The sequence below is a fragment of the Calypte anna genome, chromosome 2 (assembly GCF_003957555.1).
Source record: "Calypte anna isolate BGI_N300 chromosome 2, bCalAnn1_v1.p, whole genome shotgun sequence".
Taxonomy (NCBI): domain Eukaryota; kingdom Metazoa; phylum Chordata; class Aves; order Apodiformes; family Trochilidae; genus Calypte; species Calypte anna.
In genome coordinates, this window is record NC_044245.1 from 3,245,886 (window position 1) to 3,269,983 (window position 24,098).

The window sequence follows — 24,098 nt, forward strand, 5'->3', positions numbered from 1 at the left end:
TCTACAAACTGTAGATGTTTTTCTATCTCCCAACACGGGATCAGTTTTTAGTTTTCACAAAAGTTTTATGGATTAAAAGCTTTTAAGAAGATATTTGGGGGAAAAAAACACATTTTAGGTGCTGAAGAATCTTATGTGCTATCTAATGAACCAATCAAAATTGTCAATTTGAATTATTTTTGTTTAACGTAGTTGACCAAAACTATGTGGTCTTCAAGATGAGACCTCCCCAGTACTGGAGCATTAATATTGTCTGGAAATACTTCACCAGGTAGACATCTTGATTTTCTTAGATCCATTCCATCTCATAGGATGAGAGGAAATGGCTTCAAGTTGTGCCAGGGGAGGTTTAGATTGGATATTAGAAAAAATTTCTTCCTTGAACAGGTTGTCAGGACCTGGCACAGGCTGCCCAAGTGAAGTGGTGGAGTCCCTATACCAAGAGGGATTATAAAGCCATGTGGATGTGGCTTAGTGGTGGCCTTTGAAGTGCTGAGTTAGTGGTTGGATTTGATCATCTTAAAGGTTTTCTCCAACCTAAATGACTCTGTGACTCTGTATTCTGTCATTCTACAAGTGAGGTCAAGACCACTCTCTATGTTAGGACTTTGTTATCTAAATCTGCCAATTTTTTAATTTTTTTTTTTTCCAGAAAAACCTAATTATTTCATCAAGGAACTTTCAGACCTTAAAGTGAATGAAAGTGGAACTGCAGTTTTCATGTGCCAGAGTGAGAAAGCTGCATCCTCTGTGGTCTGGAGGAAAGGCATAGCTGAACTCCGGGCTGGCAAGAAATATGAGATCATCCAGAAAGGACAAGTCCTCCAGCTGACCATAAATAACCTGGAGAAAAGTGACAGTGACACGTACAGCTGTGACATTGGAGATGCCCAGTCCAGAGCCAAGTTAGTTGTTCAAGGTATGCATGAGAGGAATATGATTGTACATCCAGTTTCTCCACCAAGAAACTTTATATGGAGAGGGGGATCTTGTTCTTATCCATGGGCTGAAGATCCACTGGTTCCTGACTCTCACTCAGGGTGTAGATACACTGCACAGGTCATGTGGACAAAAATATAATTTGTTGATTTGGAGCAATGACACCTGGATCACTTTGGGAATGATTTGGTTCCCCAGGAAGATGATCCCAGGGCTGGAGCAGCTCTGATCTGGAGCCAGGATGAGAGAGTTGGGGTTGTTCAGCCTGGAGAAGGATGCAGGGAGACCTTAGAGCATCTTCCAGTGCCTGAAGGGGCTCCAGAAAAGCTGGGGAGGGACTTTGGACAAGGGCCTGGAGGGATGGGATGAGGGGGGACAATTAAAACTTCAGGAAGGGAGATTAAGATGAGACACCAGGAAGAAATTTTTTTTTCCTGTGAGGTTGGTGAGCCCCTGGCCCAGGTTTCCCAGAGAAGCTGTGGCTGCCCCATCCCTGGAAGTGTTGAAGGCCAGGTTGGATGGGGCTTGGAGCAACCTGGGCTGGTGGAGGTGTCCCTGCCCATGGGATTGGGGTTGGAAATAGATGATCTTTAAAACCACTTCCAACCCCAACCATTCTATGATTCTGTGCTATCATTAAGAACTTCAAATACTTCTGGGAGGAGCATCTGGGTGAACAGATTGTGGGTATCATTCATGGTGTCTTTCCCCACATCCCTTGGTGCCTCTTTCCAGTAATAGTTGTTAAGAGGGGATGGGTGAATGAGTGGTCCAGAGAGTTTTAAGTGCTTTATGTTCTTCTAAGTGGTTTATGTTCTTTTAAGTGGTTTATGTCCCTCTGGGCCTTAGACATGAGTTGCACCCTCCAGCTGAAGGGTGCAAGCCAAGCCATGGACAGTAAATGAGCTGTGGTGGCCAATTCAAAGAGCAGGGTAGGGTTTTATGGGAAGGAGTTGTTACTACTGGTTGTTACTGCTCCTCATGGATCCCTCACTGGAGCCCCATCTAGGAAAAACTCTTCAGCTGGAATAGATGAGGTGATGAGGAGGAACCGTCCCATAGAGGTGCAGTGGCTCTGTCCACTTAGAGCTAGTTATTAAATACCAAGAGTATGAAGCCAGACTCCTCCACCTCTGATCATCATTTGAGAAGCAAAATCTGGTTTATCCCCATTGTGGCTTCAGGGTCTGGGCTATCTGAGCTCTCTGTGAGGTTTCTAACATCAACTTTTCTTCTCTGCCACAAAACTCATGAGAAACAAATGAAAATTCCCTGTACTCGTTTTCTAAGTAGGAACACCTCGAGCTGTACCTCTGTATGCAATGACAATCTTATTTACTTAAATAAATAAGTGTATCTCTATTTAGATCTGTACAGACAGGTTTGGAGAGCTAGTTTTTTTTGTTTCTTTCTTTCTTTTCACTAAAGTTGCATTTGGGCTCTTTCTCCTTCTCCCACTGTGTTGGTGTTTGGCCTAAGCTCAAGGAAATCAGGGGTTGGGTGATCCTAACCTGTAGAAAGCAAGTTGTATTTGCTTGAGAAGACCAGAGGGGTTGTCATGGGGCTGTCAAGGGGATGTTATCTGCCCAGTGGTGTTGTCAGGGCTGAAACCTTTCAGCCTTTCCAGGTGGTTCCATTAGGAGAGCCTTTATCCCAATAACATGGGATTTATCTTTTTTGCTTTTATCCTAATAACATGGCATTTTTTTTACAGTAACCACTGGACTGGTTACTTGTGCTGGTATGTGTTTTTGGTGCTTTGAAATTGTCTTCATCCTCCTTTGGTGTGTGTCCTGTGTACAGGATCTTCCTACTGAATGGGATTTTTTTGTGTGTTCAGTAACAGGGGGATTGTGTTTCTGTTTTCTGTGTCATGAACCTTTCTTGAAATGTTCACATGGGAAACTTTTGGAGTTTTCCATATCAGTTTTCATGCTAGAAACTGAAGATTCAAGTAATTGATGTATCTATGTTCCTTTCAGGCCATAAAGTGCTAATAACAGAAGACCTGGAGGATGTCACTGTGTTAGAAGGAGAATCTGCCATGTTCAAGTGCAGAATCTCTCCCGTAGACTATAGCAAAGTGCAGTGGTTTTTGGATAAAACCCCTCTCCATACCAATGAACTTAATGACATCCAGTCTCAGCCTGGTGGATATCACTTGCTAACGTTGAAAAAACTCTCACTGAAGGACTCGGGGGTCATTACGTTTGAAGCTGGTGATAAGAAAACTTCTGCCAGTTTGGTTGTGAAAGGTAATTCAATCATAAAAACTGCAGGAGAGGGAAGAATGTTGTAGAATTAAGTGTGGGTGAATGTGGGTAGGTGGTGGAAAAAAAAAAAAGAAAAATGCTACAAATTTGGCCCAATCGTGTGGATTTTTGTGTATGTTCAAGAAAAGCATTACCTAGATCATGAAGCTAGGGCTTGGGAATTAACACTTGGTAATCCTCAGTGTGTTTGTTGGACCTTAGATGGGAATTTACTGGACTTAATTGGGAATGTTATGCTGTAGTGATGGGACAGTGGATGCCTTGTCCAGTTTCCCTTGAGCAGAGCTGGTAGAACAATGAGGAGAAATCAGTTAATTAAAGAGGGGGGTAAAAATGAAGTGGAACCAGTCAGTTTGTCATATAGCTTTCATTGCTTGTAAGGCAATCTTGTGTGTGTTCTGGCTTACTATTGTTGACTATGAATTTTGTTTTCTCTGGAAATGTGAAACTGAGCTGGAAGTGCAGTGTTAATTCAAGGAAAAAAGAAAAAAAAGGAAAAAAAGTGAATGTGAGCCCAGGTGCAGCATTACAGAGGTGTCCTCATACTGGAAACATAACTATTTCCTGTTGCCCAGAGGTGTAAAAAACACAGTCTCCAATGTCAGATCAGATTTCCATTCTTTTCAGAATCACCAGGTTTCTAACAAATGATTTTATTTTTTTGCTTTCTAAATTTGCCCAAATTTGGCCACAGGACAGAAAAACACCCAGACTTTTTTCTGAAGGTGAATGAAAGGGCTTTGTTTGTAGAAGGCTGATTCCTTTTGGTGACATCAATATAAGATGTTATGGTCCCAAACCCAGGATTTGGTCTCCTGAGTGATTGGATTTTTATGAATTAAAAAATCATTAAGCTAGAGGGGGTAAGAGCTGCCTTGGCCAGTTCAGCTATTTGGTGTCTGGCTTAGGATGCTTCTGTCAGCTGTGTAGAAAGACAAGAACTTCCACAGAGCAGTTCATCTTCTCTGTCTTAATTTGTCTTATTTTGGGAGTATTTGGTCTCTGGAGGTCTCATCTTCCAGTGGCTATAGAAGCACTCAACTCTGGGCTACCTGCTTGGTTTTTAGAGGACTTGAATAGGTGAGATGAGACCTGCTGTGGGTGGCTGGGTTTGAGAAACCAGCATTGCACCTCACTTCATGCAGAATTAACTTTTCCACGTTCAGTTAGAAGGTTCAAACTACTCAGAACAGATGGAAAAGGTCTTAGGAAAAATCTGTCTCTGTCTTTCTTGTATTAATGAGGTGTGAAAACCATTTGTATTCTCCAACAGGGATTCTGTCTATTTGGTTTCTCCCAGATGGCATTAGGTATTTACTAGATGGCATGAGTGGTGCCTTCCTGAGGGCTTCATAGCCACAAGCACTGAATTATTTTGTTACAAACCTTGACCTGTAATTTTTTTTGCTGTAAGTAATCTGGATGTAAACCTCACAGATGACTTGTGATCTGAAAATCCACACCTCTTCTGAAACATCTCAGGATGGTTTTTATGGGATTCTAGAGAAGGATCTTCACAAGGGAGCTGGTTGGGACTGAAGCCACAGAGGGAGAGGATGTGAAACCTCCAAATCAGATATCCCTGTACAGTGGTGCAAAGATGGGAAGAGCCTTAGGAATTCTTCCAAGTATAACATCAGCCAGTCAGGATTTGAAGCCAAGGTTGTCACTCACAGGGCAGGAGAAAGAGACAGTGGCAGATACGAGTGTGAGGCTGGAGCAGCTAAAAGTTGTGCAGTTATTACTGTCAGGGGTAAGAACACCTGGAATGATGGTTGGGATTCTAACTCATCACCCAGTGCTGAGGTCAGAGTAAATAAATTGAAGTTGTGAAATGGAAACTGCACTGGGAAGGAACCTCGTGTCTTTGCAACATGGGGCAGGAGGGATTTTCATCAAGTCATTTGGGACAGCACCCAAAAGGTGACAGGATGTGAGCTAGGAAAATCCTTCCTCTTACCTGATTTGAGCTCTGTTCTGGAGCCAGGCTGAGAACGTTGGGATTATTCAGCTTGGAGAAGAGAAGACTGCAATGGGGAGACCTTAAAGCACCTTCCAGTGCCTGGAAGGGCTCCAGAAGAGCTGGGGAGGGGCTTGGGACAAGGACATGGACTAATAGGATAAGGGAGAACAACTTCCAACTGCAAGAAGGGAGATTGAGATGAGAGATTAGGAAGAAATTTTTTCCTGTGAGGGTGATGAGACCCTGACCCAGGTTGCCCAAAGAACCTGCAGCTTGCCCCATCCCTGGACATGCTGAAGGTCAGGTTGGATGGGGCTTGGAGCAACCTGGCCTAGTGGAAGGGAGGGAGGTTGGAACAAGGTGATCTTTAAGGTTCCTTCCAACCCAAACCAGTCTGTGATTTTTGATTTTTTTGATTCTTTGATACCCATGTTATAATTCAGCCTTTTGTGGGTCACTGCTCCAGCCTGAGGAGAAGTTCAGTTCCTGTAGGTAAAATTGCTCATCCATATGGGCAGGTTTGGGCAGATACAGGGAGACTTTTAATGGCACAGGATGGGTTTAGCCTGACCAGAAGATCTCCTCTTGGACATCTCACTCTTCTTGCCATGTTCCAGAGGGTCTGGTCAGAAGCTGCACCTGGATTAGTGAAGTCAGCGTGAACAAAAAGCATTTGTGTTGTTGGACCTGACCCTCAGAGCATGAAGAGGGAAGGCAGGATGATTGTGGTGTTTATTTAGGGCACAAAAAACCAAGCCAACCAAAGGCTGAGATGAGACGACCTTGAAGATGAAATGAAAAAAAAGAGGTGATGGAGAATGGTCCAGATTTGCTAAGTCTTTCATGAGCACTTGGATGCTTTTTTACATAAAAGAGCAGGACCTGGGTCTCACTCAGAATGAAGAGGAGATTTTCTCTCAGGAAAAATCCCACTCATAATGAGTGTTACACAACAGCTCCATTTTTTTCCTTTCATGAAGAAGGGTGTGGATGGATGCAGGATGCAAATCCCTGGATTCAGATCACACCAATAGATGTGAAGGAGTCAAGTCATAAGGATGACAACAACACATTTTTATGCTTTTGGACATTTCCTCAGTCTAGGGAGGGTCACAAGAGAAGAGCAGACTGCAAAAATAGTAGAAAAAATAGAAAATTCAGTAGCCATGTGACACTGCGTGTCCCAGATTAGAGGTGAATGGGGAACAGGAGAATTTTCTTTCAGTTTTTCAACACCCACAGGACAACTGCATCACAGATCAGGAGCTGACTTGCATGTTCATAAGGTAGCAGAAACCAGGAAGAAATTGAATTATTTTTTTTTCACAATCTAAAGGGAAAACACTTCAGCTGAGTTTTTGGGTCTTTTTTCCCCAAGAAGTGCCTTCTTCAGACTAGTTCACATTAAAGCCTTGAATCCCAGGCTGTGACAGAGCCTGCATAGGGGCCCTCTGTGCTTCCCACTCTGTGCTTCCTCTGTCTTGGTTTTCAGCCTGTGTTCATGTCAGATAAAAATTTGTTATGGGTTTTTTTGTATGAGAAAATCCAACACTGCTGGTCATGAAAGTGCTCTGTGTCCTCTGTGTAACGTGCCAGCTGATCTCAGTAAAGTTATAAGTTTTTTTTTGTGATGTTGGTCCAGCTCTGCCCACCCATCTGCAACACACTCTGTGTCCTCATGATCAGGGCAGCATCTGCCACTGGTGTTAATAATGAGAGCAGTGAGAGTCTTCAATAGTACAGGTAGTGGCTAAAAGAAAAATTAATATTTGAGATCAAATGATTTTTATTCCCTCCTGGCAGCCAGATGTGAACTGTGAGAACCTGTTCACTTTTTGTGAGTGTTTTCTACCTGAACAGAGAAGGCTGAAACAAAACAAAACAAAAGTGATTTCTTGCACGTTCTCTTTCAGAATCCCCAGTTCTTTTCAAGAAAGAGCTCCAAAACGAAGAAACAAAAGAAGGCAAACAAGTCAAGCTGAGCTGTGAGCTCAGCAAACCTGATGCCCCAGTGAAATGGATGAAAGGAGACACTGTCCTCTGTGCCAGTGAGAAGTATGAGCTGAAGCAGCGTGGCACCATGGCAGAGCTCATTATTCGAGATGTCACAGCAATAGACTCTGGGGAATACACCTGCAGCTCTGGGGAGCAAAAGACCACTGCCCAGGTGAAAGTAAATGGTAAGCAAAGTTAGATAAGGTTCCAAGCTTAATTAATGCATTGTTTGATAGAGCTTCTATCTAAAAAAACAAACAAAAAAACCCCCAAACCCCAAAACCAAACCAAACCAAACCAAAACCAAACAAGCCCACAACACAGCACTTTGTGGTGGTGTCACCTATGAATCCATACATCAAATTTAAGTGTTGCATCCTTGTAAGAACCTTGCACATATTTTATTCGTGTAATCTCACGTTTTGCATCTGGGATTTTAAATCTGTAACTTGCCACTGAGTGGAAAATAAGTGCAAAGGATTAATTTCATGTACCCTACGTGCCATGGTTCCTGACCTGTCAGATATTTTACTTGCCTAGGATTAAGATTGGAGGTAAAGATGGTAAAGATGGAAAGGTAAAGGAGGTAAAGATGGAAACCTGCACAAGAACAACATGAAAACATAAACCAGGTCCAATCCCTGCTGAATGCTTAGTCCTCAGTTTCCCCAAAGCTTCCTTTTTTAAAGGCTCTCAGATGCCACCTGCACTCCCCAATGCCCTTCAGCAAACACAAGAAATCACAGAAAACAGGAGAGAGAGGGAATTCAGCAGGTGAGGATACCCAGAGGACTCCAAGGGGGTCCTTACTAAGGATGAAAGCAACTTTCCCCATGCCTCAAGGAATTCCCAGTGAGATGATGCTACCTGGGAGAAAAAGTCATTTTGAAGCTCCATAGGCCAGAGAAGGTTTAGGGCTCCTCTGCTCATTTGGAAACAGACTGGTTTGAAGGGTTGATTGCTCTCATGGGACCTCCTGACCCCTGGCTCTGTTTTCCAGCTGTTCCTGTCCTTTTCAAACAAACCCTGGAGAACAAGGAGATGGAAGAGGGGGAATCTGTCTCCCTGCGCTGCGAGCTCACAAAAGCTGATGCCAAAGTGGTGTGGAAGAAGGGAGAAACCACTCTCCAGGCAAGTGCCAAATATGAAATGAAGCAGAAGGGGACAGTGGCAGAGCTGGTGATTCATAATGCAGAGCCAGAAGATGCTGGAAGATACACCTGTGACACTGGAGACCAGCAGACCACAGCCCAAGTGAAAATCCAGGGTAGGAATAACACACCTGCTTGTCACCATTTCTTGTTGTTCTTGCCATGGTCCTGCTAGCTCCTGTACCTTTAGGGTGAGCATCCAGAAAAAAAAAAAAGAAAAAAAGGGGTCAGTAAATACAAAAGGCAGCTCTGGATTATGTTCTTTGGGTATTTTTAGGATGATAATGTTAAAACATAGCAGTCAAGTATCCTGCCTAATGAAATATCTTTAATTTCCTCTGAAATAACTTTTCTGCTTTCTGCTCTGGACAGAGGTGCTTGGCTGAGCTCTAAGCCCACAGGTAAGAAGGGTCACACATTTTGTTAAGAAATATCCAGGTCTCTTCTGGGTTTACTCAAAGATCTTCACTCGACAGTGACCAACAGCATCTGGGCAGCAGAAGGGTAATTACTGCCTTGCTCTAATTATTGGGGAAAAAAATTGTTTCAGCTTTATTTCCACCCAAAGCCATGATGTGCTGTTATAAACACACAGAGAGGGCTAGAAGTGCAGGTAGGTCTGAGCTTCTTATTAGCTATGCCAAGAGAATTTGCTTTGGGTTTAAGGCCCATCTGAGGTCACCAGCTGGTAACCATGGTCCTGAAGTAAAATGAGAACGCTTCATTCCTCAGCCATCTCTGCCCTCATCCAAGAAGAACTGAAGAGTGTGGAAGGTGTGGAAGGTGGGATGGCCACCCTGCAATGCCAGCTGAGCAAAGAGGCCCCTGTGGAATGGAAAAAGGGGCATTCTCTTCTCCGGCCAAGTAACAAGTACAGAATGAGGCAGGAGGGCACAGTGGCTGAGCTGCTGATCCACAATCTGGACCCAAAGGATGCTGGAGACTACACATGTGTTGTGGGGAAGCAAAAAACCACAGCAGCCTTAACAGTCAATGGTAAAAAGTCAGAAATCACCCATGAAACTCTGGGATGTTTTTGTCCACCTCTTCCTTCCTCCTCTCTGCACATTCCCTCACAACCACCTGCCTTGTGTCCTGCTTTTTACACTTTCCACTTTTCTGTGTTGCCATGTCCTTGCTTTCATCATGACCAATGTTCTGTGTGTGTGTTGTATTGTCACCTTCCCTCAAGTGAGGGGTGCTCATGTGTGTCCCCATATTAGTATGGAAACGTGAGATTTTGGGATTTTCTCTTAAGGAGGGTTCATCACCTTTAATGATGAGGATGAGATTGTCATTAACATGCATGACCCCAATCAGGATCACAAATACTTTGTTTGCCACAGAACAATTTATTAGAGGATCCCTTTTATCAGCCACAAAACAAAACAAAACAACCCCAAAAGCCCCAAAAGAAAACAAAAACCAAATAAAAAAAGCAGTATATGTGGATATGTTTAAGGATAAAGGGAGTTGGGATGAGGTTTCAGTAGTTGTGTGATAAATCACGACTCAGCTTTCGACCAGAGGTTCTGGGCAGGCCCTTGGGTTGCAACCCCTTTTCATTCTGCATCTCTCAGCCCTGCCAATCCATTTCAAAAAAGAACTGAAGAATGAGGAGGCCACCGAGAGTGGGACAGCCACCCTGCAGTGTGAGCTGAGCCAGGCTGTGGGCTCAGTCCAGTGGAGGAAGGATGGGAAGGAGCTGGTGCCCAATGGGAAGTACAAAATGAGACAAGAAGGACGTTTTGTTGAGCTGGTCATCCAAGACCTGGACTTGGCAGATGCTGGGAGCTATACCTGTGTGTGTGGAGACCAGAAGACAACAGCTGCTTTGAGAGTGAATGGTAACCATTCTACCTGTATTTGTCATTAAACCCCAAATTTAGCATGTTTAAAAGCTTTTTTTTTTTTTTGGTCACCCAAAGCTTGGTCAGAAGACCTCTCTAGAGGTTTCATGTTTTCTCTGCCAAAGAGTCACCTGATTAGAGAATATTCTTCATGCTTTTTTTTTGTTTGTTTTTAGTTTTTTAGACAGCACAGCTGTGTTGTATGTTTTCTCTATGTTCTACTCTAGGAGGTTTTACCCCACCCCCCTTTCAACCGTGCACTTTTTGGCTAAATTTGCACATCACAGCCCCATAACTCACAGCAGAGTCTGGTTCATTTCCACCCAGTGCTGATTCCTTTCCTGTTGGTATTGCATCCTTCAGCCTTGCCTATCCTCTTCCAAGAAGAACTCCTGAAGAAGGAAGCCACAGAGGGGGAGGCAGTCACTTTTCATTGTAAACTGAGCAAACCAGCTCCAGTGGAGTGGAGAAAGGGCAATAAGGTCCTCAAGCCAAGTGAAAAATACAAAATAGAGCAGGAAGGTCCCTTTGTGGAGCTGAGGATCCTGGATTTGGATTTGGCAGATGCTGGTGATTACAGCTGTGTGTGTGGAGATCGACAGACTACGGCTGCCTTGACAGTAAATGGTAAAAAGAAATTCTCAGCACGTGCCCCAGGTTGAACCTGTGTGATTCCAACCTCTCTTCCTTTTTTTTTTCCCCTCCCCTCTTTCATCTGCTCTTCTTAAACTTTCCATCCTCCCTCCTGCTGATTAATTTTTCTCTCCTGTTTTCCTCATCTCTTTCTCCTTTCACCTGATGGCCTCTTGATTTGTCTTCCCAGGAGCTATGATGTTTGGGCCTGGTCTGATATTCTCACAGAACAGGTTCTCAACTCAACATAAGTTTCTTGTTTAAAAGCTTTCCCCTAGGGATTGACCTAAAAGTGGGAATAATATTTATTTTCTGTAGCTTAGGCTGTTACACCTGTTATTCCTCAAGGGAGGAGTTTTCCTCAACGTGTGATGCTACAGAATGACTTTCTTAATGAAAAATTGCCTTGAAATGCTCCTGCTTTTCCCAACTCTTTTTTACTAATTCTGATTTAACTCTTCCAAAGCATGTACTTTATCTCTGCAGAAAGCTGACAGCACGTATGTAACTGTTCTGGTTTAAGGGTCTGCCTTCTTTTTGCCATGAATCAGGCACTCTTTGTGGAGCTGCTGTACTTTCAGAAGGGAAACACAGTGCCCTGGGGATCCTATTTAAGTATCTCTAATTTTACCCCTTGGATTTTATGGCATATAAAATAAAGGACAGGCAGGTTTGTCAACTAAATGTGCAGAGAGGCTGACTTGCTTTTCAAGCAAGTTTTAAAGCATGAGGACCAAAAAAAAAGAAGAAATAAAAAATAGTGAAGATCAGGCTGAAATCTCTTTTGACATGGTAGAGGTGGGAACAAAACCCTGGACTGTGAAGGTGGCCTTGTGGCTTCTGAGACAGGGAGATCAGAGGAGTGAGGGAGTAGATCATGGGTCAGATTTTCTCAGCTTTGATGCTGTGTCCCTGTTGCATTTGCTCTGCAGTCCTGCCTGCTCTTTTCACCAAGGAACTGAGAGATGAAGATGCCACAGAAAGTAAAAGTGTCTCTCTGAGCTGTGAGCTGAACAAGGCTGCGGCTAGCGTGGAGTGGAAGAAGGGCTTCAAGACCCTCAGATCAAGTGAAAAGTACAAAATGAGACGGGAAGGAGTCGTTGCTGAGCTTATAATCCAAAATCTAGACATGAAGGATGCTGGGAGTTATTCCTGTGTGTGTGGAGATCAGCAGACTGTGGCAGTTTTAACAGTCCATGGTAAACCAAAACAAAACAAGATGTTTGATAAAAGTAACTCACCTGTTTTCTCTGTTCCTGGGTGCCCTACCATCTCCTTCCATCTGCCAGACCCTTATCCACACCTCACTGGTGTTGGTGGTGCTCCCACTGGCATCCCACAAGGAGATCCATCAAGGTCCATCACTTAAAGGACCCTGAAATTTCCTTTATTAGGCTCCCCAGTGGGCTCAAACCCAATAAAATGTGTTATCTTGAAGGGAGTATGACTTAGGGATTTTAAAGTTTCATAAAGTACCCAAAGCTTAGGTTACACCTTGCAGTCTTACTGCCATACCCCATATTAAAGGAGTTTTTATACACATTGGGCACTTATCATTGCATTCAGTTACTCTTCTGTGTAAAGCAAGGGCAAACCTTATGAAGAATGATGGTTCCTAGGGAGAACTTTGATTTTTACTGCAACTGGGGCATGTTTGAAAGAATATGTCAGTTCAGGTGAAAATGGTTATTTTCCCACCATGTATTGAAATGAGCCATTTCATTTCAAACTAATGTTTACAGTGAAACTCCAGTGTTTCAGTTTTGATTGATGATGTCTTTCCATTTGCTTAAGTGTGTGAAATAGTGTGTTATAGTTAAAAAAAAAAAAGTCACATGAGGAAACCGGTTTTTTTTTTTTTTTTTCAGAAATTTCAAATTATTCTTTTCTCTCCTTGAATTTTCCCAGAAAAAAAAAAAAAAGTTTTTTCTTCTTTTGTCTGTGTTGGTTTGCTACCCTGAATACTTGTAAAATCTCTATCATTACTTCAAGCATTGAATCCTTTCCTGGTGGCAACATTTCTTTCTTCATACTGATTCAGAGAAACAGTTGAGGATTTAAGTTCTTACGTTGATTATTCAGGTCAGGATAGGAGGGAAAAGGATAAGGAAGTATCCTTGTGTATTTTTAACTCTTGGGAGCATTGCATCTCACTGCTCACCTTGCTGTCCTTCAGCTTTGCCTGCATTTTTCAAAGAGGGACTGAAGAACAGAGAAGCCACAGATGGGGCAACAGCCACTCTGCACTGTGAGCTCAGCAAGGTTGGTGTCCCCGTGGAGTGGAAAAAAGGGGACAAGCCACTGAAACCAAGTGAAAAGTATAGGATGAGACAAGAAGATACCTCTGCTGAGCTGGTGATCCGGGATCTGGTGGTAGAAGATACAGGAGAATACACCTGTGTGTGTGGGGATCAGAAGACCTCAGCTGTCTTGACAGTCCATGGTAAAAAAAGTTGTTCTCTGCTCTGATAGCAGTGTCTCAGGGAGATCCCTTTTCTCTCAGAGGTCTCTCCCCCACTTTGCTTTGGTGTTTTAGGTTCTGCAGTGTTTTCTGGCTTTGCTGTCTGAGTTTCATCCCATCTCCCAGTTAGTTTGACTCCCATCTCTCCGCCAGTTTAAACCCAGTAGTTTTGCAGGACAGTCAAGAGAGAATTTCTCATCTTAGCCTTCACTTTTCAGAAGTGGGAAAAGCACTTGTATGGAGGGCCAAAACTGAGCAAACCTCCAGCACCAAGCTTGTTCTCAGAGGCTTTGTCCATCTGCCCCATTGGTGTCAGCAGATCTGGGTGCTTAACTTAAAGGAATGGTTTTTAAAAACACTGAGTTGGGTTAGTGAGGGATTTCCCCATTCAGGGATGAAAAACTGTCCTCCACCTTTGTGGGACTGTGATATATTCTGCTGAGGAAATAGTGCTTTCCAATAAAAACCCCAAAGCCTTATTCTGCAGGTGATGATTTAGGGAGCTTCTGTCCCTCTCTCTGCCACAGTATATAATGACAAGCTTTAGTTGTCCCTCATATATAGTTCTAACAGATAAAAGTATAGCTTTTATTTGAGATATATCTTAAGGATAAGATGCTTCTAGGGAGAGAAGCAAAACTGGGGAGGCCAAACTCTCTTCTCAGATTTTCTGCATGCTTTTGCTTCCTCTTCTTTCTCCCAGCTGGAGGTTCCTCCTCTCCTCTGGACTTTTCCTCCTTGTGCAGGTCTCTTCCTTTTTACTTTGGTGGCACAGCACAATAGAATTTGTTGAATGCTGAATTAAAAAAACCAAACAAACTGTATTCATGATATTAGAGCCATTACGTCCTTGGAAATCAGGGCTTAGAAGTGCACCTGAAGTTATCTTTTTTTTTTTTTCTTTTATGAATGAGAAAGATAAGTTATGGTGTTGGGAAAGGTAGAGATCTCCAGCTAGCAGTGCCATCATTTGGGACAATGACTTTAGATCAAAAGTCAGGTCATTAATGTCCAGGGCAGCTGATTTCAGACTGAAATAGGTAGAGAGGTCTGCTGAGAAACAAGGAGGATGCTGCATAAGTCAGCCTCAGAGTTAGATGGTGGCAACTTGAACATCTTGCAGTAGGTTTCTGATAGATGCAATTTTCCAGAATATATGTTTTGTTTTCCTCTCATAGAGAAGGACTGGCCTCAGGACTTAGTCCTGCATTTCCTCAAGGCCTGGTTAATGGTTTAATGGACTCTCTGTTTATATTACATCCTGTAGCTTTGCCTGCCCTGTTCCAAAAGGAACTTCTCAATGTGGAAGCCCCAGAAAACGGGACGGCTGTTCTGCAGTGTGAGCTCACCAAACCCACTCAGGTGGGGTGGAGGAAAGGGCAGAAGGTGCTCGAGCCTAGTGAGAAGTATAAAATGAGGCTGAAGGATACCATTGCTGAGCTGACAATCCATAGCCTGGAGGAAGAAGATGCAGGAGATTACACGTGTGTGTGTGGGGACAAGACATCTACTGCATCCCTGACGGTGCATGGTAAAATATTTAATAGGGATTTTCTGCTTTCTTCATCTGTCATCTCCTAGGGGATCAGTAACTGGTCTTGATCCCATCTAATGTTTTGAATTGCTATGACAGGTGTATCTGGGAATATCTTTTACTTGAAAGTCCTTTTAGGGATGAGAAGTAGCACCATACAATCTTTTCTGTCCCTGTTCTTTCATGGTAATGGCCTCTGGAAGCAGATGGTGAGGAATTCAGTGAAGTCATAGGTAGCACTATCAGAATTCTATTAATTAATTTCTGAAGCCATATGACTGAGATTTCACTTGCTTTTCTTGAGTGGCATTGAAAGTTCTCTTTTTATGATATCAGCTGAGGAAAGCAGGTGAAGCTGACCCATTGCAGCCTGGAATTTTAAAGAATATTTCTCATTTTAATTGTTCATCTGGTCTTAAGACAGTGCTGTGCAGAGTTCCTTGAAATCTTGGGATCAGCTTACTCTTATTCTATTATCAAATGCTTTTAAAGCCCACCTTCCAGTGCTGAAATTATGGTTTTATACCACTGGTTTCCAAATCATTTGTGACATGCTGAGTGGTTGCATAGCACAAGGCAAGGATGCCCCAGGAATCATCATTTGCCTCTTCAATACTGTATAGTCTAAAATGATTAGAGATTAAAGGGTTTTTATTCCAGTGGAGCAGTCAAGACACACTATTTCTCTCTTCACCTGTGATCTTCAGCCCTTCCTCCACATTTTAAGAAAGAGCTGAAGGACGTGGAAGCCACGGAAAAGGGCACAGCCACTTTCTGCTGTGAACTGAACAAGCCCTCAGCTGCCGTGGGATGGAGAAGAGGAGACAAAACCCTGGAGCCAAATGACAAATTCACCATGAGATGTGAGGGCACAGTCACTGAGCTGGTGATCCAGGATTTAGATCTGACAGATGCTGGAGATTACACTTGCTGTTATGGAGAGCAGGAAACCACCGCTACGCTTAGAGTCAATGGTAAAAAAATTAAAATAATATATTTATATAAAAAAGAAAAATATAACAAATCAAGGGGATTGTTTTTTTCAACCAGGTTTATTTAACATAATGGATGTTTTAGCTTTGCAATTGTAGCCCCGTTTCTGGTGAGTTTAGAAAACTTTGACACAAATGCCCAAATGCCCTGGATCAGGTTAATGGTTTGTTGCAAAAGTTTCACATGTTCATCTTGGCTCCAACTCATTTCTTTGATGCTCATGTTCAGTAGTAGTTCCTAAAAAGAAAGGAAATGGTATTGTTGTGTTACTGGTTGTAATGATATTGAGAATATTTCCATTTGGGAGTGGGATCTTTTTGATACAGGTTTCAGTGTTTCAGAATAATTTGATGGTCAGCTCCTGCTAGACCACTATCTGAGGAGGAATCTTGTGGAAAAGTGAGATTGATGCTTCAGATGTGGTTTCATTTATGGACTTTTTTAGCAGTTATTTGCTTTCCAGTAGAACTTAGAGACACTAGTTAGGCTTTATTTTCCATTGTGGTAGGAAACACCCAAAGCAAGTAGGGCTCAGTCTTGCAGAACCTGAAAAAGTTGACACTGGTGTAGTGCTCCATGTCATGCCATAGACAACATCATAAAAAAAGCTCCAATTTAGGACTGAGTTGATTTCCAGCTTTCCAAAGTCACCCTTTTGATGGTCTCGACCCTACTTGATCAGGGTAGGCTTTGCTTGTCCCATGTGCTTGACAGCCCACAGAGAAATAGTTACTTGAATAGCTGCCATGGTCACATATTCTGCTCATTTTGAACTCCTCAGCCTTGCCTGCACACTTCAAGGAAGAGCTGAAGGATGAAGAAGCCCCAGAAGGTGGAACAGCCATGCTCCAGTGTGAGCTGTCTAAGGCTGCCCCTGTGGAGTGGAAAAAGAAACACAAAGTGCTCAAATCAAGTGAAAAATACACCATGAGGCAGGAAGGTTCTACAGCACAGCTGCTGATCCATGCTTTAGAAGTCAAGGATGCTGGGGAGTACACCTGTGTGTGTGGAGAGGAGAGGACAACAGCAGCATTGACTGTGCATGGTAAAGAAAAGAGGGATGAGATGTTTCCCTGTGATGTTTCTTCTGAAAGCCTCAGTACTGACACTCAACGAGTTCTTTCTTTAATTAATTCTGTCAGTAGTGGATTTTCTTGGGTTTACTGTCATTTTTATCTAACCAGAATTGTAGCTCCATTCCATGACAATAATGTTTTTCCCCTGTTCTTCTCCATTCCTCTCCCTGGTGCATGCCTGTACTTCTTTACACCACACTAAAAGCTGGAGGATTCCATGTGTTTCCATTTCTTTATTTTTTTTCCTGTTTTACTTATGTTCACTACAAGCTACAGCAATGGAACAGCAGGAAAATTCAGACTTCTGCACACACAACTTCACTGAATGCAATATTTTAATCTAACTGTGACCAAGGATCGTGTGGTTTCTATTCTGGTATTGTAGAGTAGTCAGCATTATGGTGTGAGGGTATTTCACAGTCCTCAGCCAAACTCATCCACAAACTTTCCTTGAGTGGAAACTTTATTTCCATTATTAATATAGCCCAATGACAAAGTTTCACCATCTTTCTCACCTGGGAATTCAGTAGGTCAAAGAGCTGATTTCTTACTACCCAGACTTGATATTTTCTAATAAAACAAGATGGCTTCAGTCTTGACCTTCCAGTTTAATAATGGGAAATAGACTTGGAATGGATCTCTACTGGTCCATCCTTGAGCCCCAACTCACCAACACACCTACCTAGCCTCATCCCAGTGCTGAGGAACTTAGATTTTCCCTGGAAACTCATTTCATTGCCTTGCCATCAATATTTCCAGAAATTTCTGCCTAATTTCACGAGAAATCTTTCTAGAGCTGGTTTATTTCCTTACTTCTTGTCCAATGTCTTGTAGGTATGAGGAGATATTTGCTGCTTTCCCTCTTGTGAAAGATTTGAGAACTTTTCATGTCTTCTTTCTGTGTTTTTTTCTGAAATAGGCGATTTCAGAAATAGGCAATTCCTCTCACCATTTCTTCACAGGTCATGTTTTGTAGACTTCATCTCATCTTTGTTGCTTTCTGGATCATTTCCAATTAATCCACATCTTTTTAGATGTTCCAAAAGCAGCTCACAGTGCTCCATCTGAGGCTTTGCCAGACTGAAGTGGGATGAAAGGGAAAATTTTCAGATAATTAAAGCTAACCTGAAGTGGCCTTGGATTCTCTCTCTGCTACCCCCCTCTCCTCCTTTTTTCCAAGGCAAGGACTGTAAATCTTATAAATAAATGTATGCAGACTGTATATCTTATATATAAATGTATATAGACTGTAAATCTATACCTGATCTTGTAGATCAAGACTGGTGAGAGTTCCTAAATTCCTGTTGTTGCCAGTGGACATCTAATGGATGGAAGCCAGGGAGACACCCAGCTGAGTAGTTCTGTTGGGTCCATTGACTTTGTCTGTGTCTTTCTTCACTTTCCTGGGAACTTAGACTTCTAGTTTACACACTGAGAACTAAATGAGTCCATTCTCAATCTGTGAGATCTTTTCCACCTCAGTTTCCATTTTTTTTTCCAGCACATTTTTGGAGCATCACCCGTTATCTTTGATTTCTCCAGTGTAACTGGTAATGCCTGATACTGGTTGAGCATGTACTTGAAGTATTCCAGGACAAATTTCATCACACCAACATCCATTGGAAAGATTATTTAAATGTTCTCTAATTTGTTGTTTTCTTATCCTTGTTAGAATTCCTATTGCTTTCTTGGCTATTATTACCTTTTAATATTAAAGAAGAAAAAGGAAAAAGCACTTAATCTTTCCCCATGCTACCAACCACCAATTTATGTTCCAGAAAGCTGGTAATCCAACTCCTCCCTTTTTGTTTCCCTGTATTTTTGCTTTTTTCTGGCTCAGGCTGGCCAAGTGTCCTGGGCTTTGCATGCTGATGTTCTGATACAGCCAGAAGCCTCAAATCAACTGGGAACCAAGGACATGGAAAGGTCCTGGAGTGGGAGTGATCTCACCACATTTGGTATCAGCATCATTTTGCCCCTTGTAGCCCCTCTTTCATTTTTGATCTCTTTGTCCATGAGATGGCAGAGCTCAGGAATGAGAAACTGCCCTGTACCTTCTTGAGATACCCAAGGAACTTGGCCCACCTGGTTCTGTATTCTGTAGCATTTCTCTTATGCTCAGCTAAACCTCCCACATTTTCTGGACCTCTAGATTTTCAGGACATTGAAGAAATTAAAAAGAATTAAGCAGTTTTTTCCTGATGATCTTTGGAGTGACATAGTCTCTGTAATTATTCCCATATTACTGTGCATTTGAAAAGTTTTCTACTTTCTTAAACCACCTTGTCCTTCAAGCTTGTTTCTGCTTAATCATTAGTAACAGTTCTTGAAATATTGAAGCCTTCTTTTTTATTGCCTGCAGAATTTCCTTTTCCTCATCTGCAGCATTTTCTGTATAAAAAAAAAAACAAACCAGGAGCTCTCCTGCTTCATTATCTTCATTATTCATTATCATCTGCCCAAACATCCTCCACATTTGTATTCTCAAATATTTATTTCTATCTGGTCAGGGTCAGGAATTGGACATTCTCTTCTCTTATGTCTAGTCTATATCTAAAAGTGGTTTCCACCCCATTCCAAGGATTTATCAGACATAGTCCCATCCTACTGCTCCCACAATCCGGATTACCTCATTCCTGTGCTCTGAATGAGTCTATCAGTTGTTCCAGAAGGGATGATGAGGTGTAGTAGAGCTGAACATCTTGGTTCTGTCTCATAGCAGATTTACACAATGGAGATGTTGTCTTTTTTCCTTTTTATTGTTACCCAAGCACTTTCAAGAAGTCTCTCTCAGGCTGCTTTTCATCCTTCTTCTAAAACTTTGAATCCTTAGAATCATAGAGTCATAGAATTGGCTGGGTTGGAAGGGACCTCAGAGACCATCGAGTCCAATCCTTAACATGTAAGGTAATTTTTTTCATTTTTTCTGTTGCCTTTTTTTTCCTGATCATGGTGGAACTTTTTTTTTTTTTCCAATATCCTGGGCTGATAATATTTCAGTTTTGACCATGCATGATATTTTCTCATTCCTGCTGCTCATTCTCACTACACCTCTAGCCCAGTCAGTAAATTTACCCACTGTATAAGATTCTTTTGTATCTATGACACAAATCCATATCCCCTTTCTGTAGGATGATCCTCTTATCAATAAATAAGCATGGATAAATATTGGTAAATGCCAGGTTCACTTTTTTTTTTTTTTTTTTGGTGGCCAAGAACTGCTTGTCATGAAAATATTTACTCCTCTGTTCCTCAGCCCTTCCTGCTCTCTTCAAAGAAGAGCTAAGAAATGAGGAGGCCATGGAGGGTGAAGCAGTCACTCTGCGCTGTGAGCTGACCAAGACTGCTTCAGTGGAGTGGAAAAAAGGACAAAGAGTCCTCAGACCTAGTGAGAAATACAAAATGAGGCAGAAGGATGTCACTGCAGAGCTGGTGATCCATGATGTAGATGAGAGTGATGCTGGTGACTATACCTGTGTCTGTGGGGAGGAGCAGTCCACAGCTTCCTTAGCTGTACATGGTAATAACCAACTTCACCTCCCCATCCTCATTACTGAGCTGCTGGTTTTAGTATTTTGCTTTTAGTGTTTCTTTTTTTCCTTCGTGTTCATTCTTATCTCTCCATAGCTCCTCTGAGCCTGACTCTGAGAGGCATAAGAATTAACTTGCATTTTGTGATTTAAGTGGAAACCCCATCACCCCTATTGCATATACAAAGTGGTTTTAGGACCTGATCCCTAACGTAGATGTGAGATCAGACCTGAGGACCACTCCCCACTGTTATCTTTGTCTCTCCATCCTCCACCCCTCACCTGGAAGCTGCTTTTGCTGCTCTGTGTTAACCCTCTGCTTGTTGCATCCTCAGTGCTGCCCGCAGGCATCAAGGAAATCCTCAAGGACCAGGAGGTGACAGAAGGTCAAACAGCTGCTCTGCACTGTGAGTTGACCAAAGTTGCTCCAGTAGAGTGGAGAAAGGGGAGCAGCTTGCTCCAGGCCAGCCACAAGTACAAAATGAGGCAGGAAGGCACAGTCATGAAGCTGCTTATCCATGAAGTAGAAATGAAAGATGCTGGAGAATACACTTGTGTGTGTGGAGAACAGGAGACAACAGCTGCCTTGACAGTGCATGGTAAAAAGCATGTGCATGTGTCTGTTTTCTCTCTACCAGCTCCTTGCTTTGTGTGTGGATGAATTTGTTGGGATATTTTAGAATCTGTGATCTGGTTGCATCCAAGTTTTCTGTTTCTGTCCTGTTTGTTCCATGTCCCAGAATTATGAGGAAACAAAACTCATTCCACCCTAAAATGTTCTCTGTTTCTGTGCTTCCACCCCCCCCATCACCTGTGTGCCACGTGTCCTTTTTAATGTCCTCTGTCCATTTTGTCACCTTCAGCCCTGCCTGCACTTTTCAAAGAAGAACTGAAGGACCTGCAAGCCATGGAAAGCCAAGCAGCCACTCTGCGCTGCCAGCTCACCAAGGCTGCAGCTGTCTCGTGGAAGAAAGGGAACCAAATACTCAGGGCGAGTGAAAAATACATCATGAGGCAGGATAATACCCTTGCTGAGCTGGAAATTTGTGGTCTGGAGCTGCAGGATGCAGGAGATTACACCTGTGTGTGTGGAGACCAGCACACCACAGCTTCTCTGACAGTGAATGGTAAATTCATCTTGCAGATGATTGCTCATTTTTTTTTTTGCTTCTCTGAAACATCCCATTGCTGCACAAAGTGTTCACCTCTCAGCTTTAGGGCTTTTTCCCTAGGAATTAATTTGTGGTCAGGAATGGAGAACGTCTTGTTCCGACGTTCAATTTTGGTCTGATGTTTCTAAAAAGGGAGATGAGGATAGGGCTGTTCTTCCACGCAGACAAACTGCTCTCTGCAGGGCATAGTGCCTCAGATCTGCTCCTGTGAGACCAGACATCCTGTCCCCATGCAGGGTGTCCTTGGGATAAATCCTTTAAACTGCTTCTTGAATCCATCCAGCCTGTTGTACTTCAACCTGTCTGCTCAGCATTCCTTTTCCTACTGTTCCTGGCTGGGTTTAGTTTTCCAGATCATTGTAGTGACAGCCCCAGCCTCAACAAATGAAGCCCCTGGCTTGGTCAGGTTTGAACTTTGAGGATTCATGATGCTGATGGCAAATGCAGAGTTCTTAGGTTCAATACACTACTTATTGACTTTCCATTCCCAGCCCTGCCAGTGATTTTCAAGGAAGAACTGAAGAATGAAGAGGTCCAAGAAGGAGCATCAGTTTCTCTTCATTGTGAATTAAGCAAGGAAGCTCCAGTGCAGTGGAAAAAAGGCTCCAAAGTGCTCAAAGAAGGTGAAAAATATCAAATGAGACAGACTGGCACCACTGCAGAGCTTCTTATTCATGGCCTAGAAGTAAAAGATGCTGGAGATTACACCTGTGTGTGTGGTGACCAGAAGACAACAGCAAATTTATCAGTTCATGGTAAAAAGACCTTATTAAATTTCTTAAATAGCTCTATAGATTGCTATCAGTCTGAAATTCAGCTGTCTCTGCCCTGGGTCAGTAACTTGACATTGCTTTTCCCCTTTCTCTTCATTCTTACTGAGAAATGACTAACAGGGAAAATTTTGGGGCCATTATAAGTCTGTTCCTCTTTAAAAGGAGAAAATGAGATGTGCCTTTCAGTCCAAATCACCTCTTTTGACATTTTTTAGCTCTTTTCCCTCTTCAGCCCCATGGTTCACTGCAGCCAACCACAGTTTTCCCCCCAAAAAACACAAATAGGATCTGTCAGATCCTCTGCTCCTCAAGCATTACCCAAAGGAGGTTGGGGCAGCAGAAGGAGGAGATGTTGCTGTGCTGGCCACAGGTGCTCCTGGAGGTACCAGATTCTTTAAGCAAGCCAGACATGCAGAATGAGGTCAGAGTTACCATTTCAGAGTAGGATCCTTCTTGAATGATCTACACCTTGATATGTGGGGGTCAGGACCTCCTTGACAGGTATTAAAGAAAAAAAAAAACAACCCAGCAACATGGGTTATGACCAGTTGTACTCTTTATCATAACAGCACCTAAGACAGCAATCCAGAAATAAATCCTTGTATTACATTATTAACCTCTTTCCCAGATGCTCTGCTCTCCCATCATCAATGAGTAATTTTTTTTTTTTTTTATGGAGTAACAGTCCTTGGCTCTGAGCAACTTGGTCAAAGAGACCCAGTTTTGTCCCCCCTATTTCTTCTCAAAAATTTCTGACCCTCCTCTCAGGCTTTCCTGAGATATGGACCAATTTATGGAGAAAGGTTAATAATTAGTTTTATTGAAGGTTATTTTCTGTTGGTTGCCTTTGGGTTTGGATTTCCAAAATGGGAAATGGGGAGAAACTGAAATTCTTATTACGTGTGATCACTTCTCTTCAAACTTCTGTTTCAAACTTCACTTTAAACTTCTGTTTAAAACTAGAAATAGCTTTATTTCAAAATCTGTCTGACTTCATGGAAGTGGGGCAAAACCAAAACCAAACCAACAATACCAGCCTCCAAAAAAATCATAGCTGTGTAGTTAAAATAGCACTGTATCCAGCAGTGTTGGTTTGGAGTTCTGTTGATCCATGAACTAAATTTTCCTGTACTGTTCTTTCACTGTGAAAAACCAGCAGACACCTAGGGAACTGATCCCTTCTGGTAAGTGAAACCCCATCCCTCTTGAAGAAGGATGCTCAGAGCTTTTGAACTTGGCTGTAGTTAAGCATGTTTCTAATGGGCTGGAAAATAATAAATCCCAAGCATGAAAATGAAATTAGGACTTGAATTCTGATGACCATCTGTCCATGTTGCATCCTTCAGCTCTGCCACCACTCTTTAAGGAAGAGCTGAAGAACCAGGAAGCAGAAGAAGCTGGAGATGTCACCCTGCACTGTGAGCTCACCAAGGCTGCTCAGGTGGAGTGGTGGAAGGACCAGAGGATGCTCAGAATGAATGAAAAATACACAATGAGGCAGGAAGGGCCCAAGGCAGAGCTGGTGATTCATGAAGTAGCTGAGGAGGATGCAGGAGACTACACCTGTGTGTGTGGAGAGCATCAGACTACAGCTGTCTTAAGAGTCCAGGGTAAAAACTACTTTGGCTTCTTATTTCTTAATAACTGGAGAAATTTTTCCTCTACTCCAAGGTGTTCACTTTTCCATGGCTATGTGTTCAACTTTATTAACTGAAGTTCCATTCACTTGAAAGCACTCCCTGGTTTTGATGACTT

General features: G+C 42.6%; 1 protein-coding gene across 5 annotated transcripts in view; it reads left to right on the forward strand.

Moving 5' to 3' along the window:
• Positions 1 to 24,098, forward strand: part of OBSCN (obscurin, cytoskeletal calmodulin and titin-interacting RhoGEF) — a 216,830-nt gene that overhangs the window by 77,498 nt on the left and 115,234 nt on the right. For all 5 annotated transcript variants that reach the window (XM_030445973.1, XM_030445974.1, XM_030445975.1 and 2 more), the window contains exons 32-44: positions 653 to 919; positions 2,922 to 3,194; positions 7,089 to 7,355; positions 8,171 to 8,437; positions 9,054 to 9,317; positions 9,902 to 10,168; positions 10,535 to 10,798; positions 11,737 to 12,003; positions 12,981 to 13,247; positions 14,533 to 14,796; positions 15,507 to 15,773; positions 16,574 to 16,837; positions 20,125 to 20,388. In XM_030445973.1, coding sequence (XP_030301833.1) covers positions 653 to 919; positions 2,922 to 3,194; positions 7,089 to 7,355; positions 8,171 to 8,437; positions 9,054 to 9,317; positions 9,902 to 10,168; positions 10,535 to 10,798; positions 11,737 to 12,003; positions 12,981 to 13,247; positions 14,533 to 14,796; positions 15,507 to 15,773; positions 16,574 to 16,837; positions 20,125 to 20,388 — 3,462 coding nt within the window. The remainder of the gene's footprint in view (positions 1 to 652; positions 920 to 2,921; positions 3,195 to 7,088; positions 7,356 to 8,170; positions 8,438 to 9,053; positions 9,318 to 9,901; positions 10,169 to 10,534; positions 10,799 to 11,736; positions 12,004 to 12,980; positions 13,248 to 14,532; positions 14,797 to 15,506; positions 15,774 to 16,573; positions 16,838 to 20,124; positions 20,389 to 24,098) is intronic.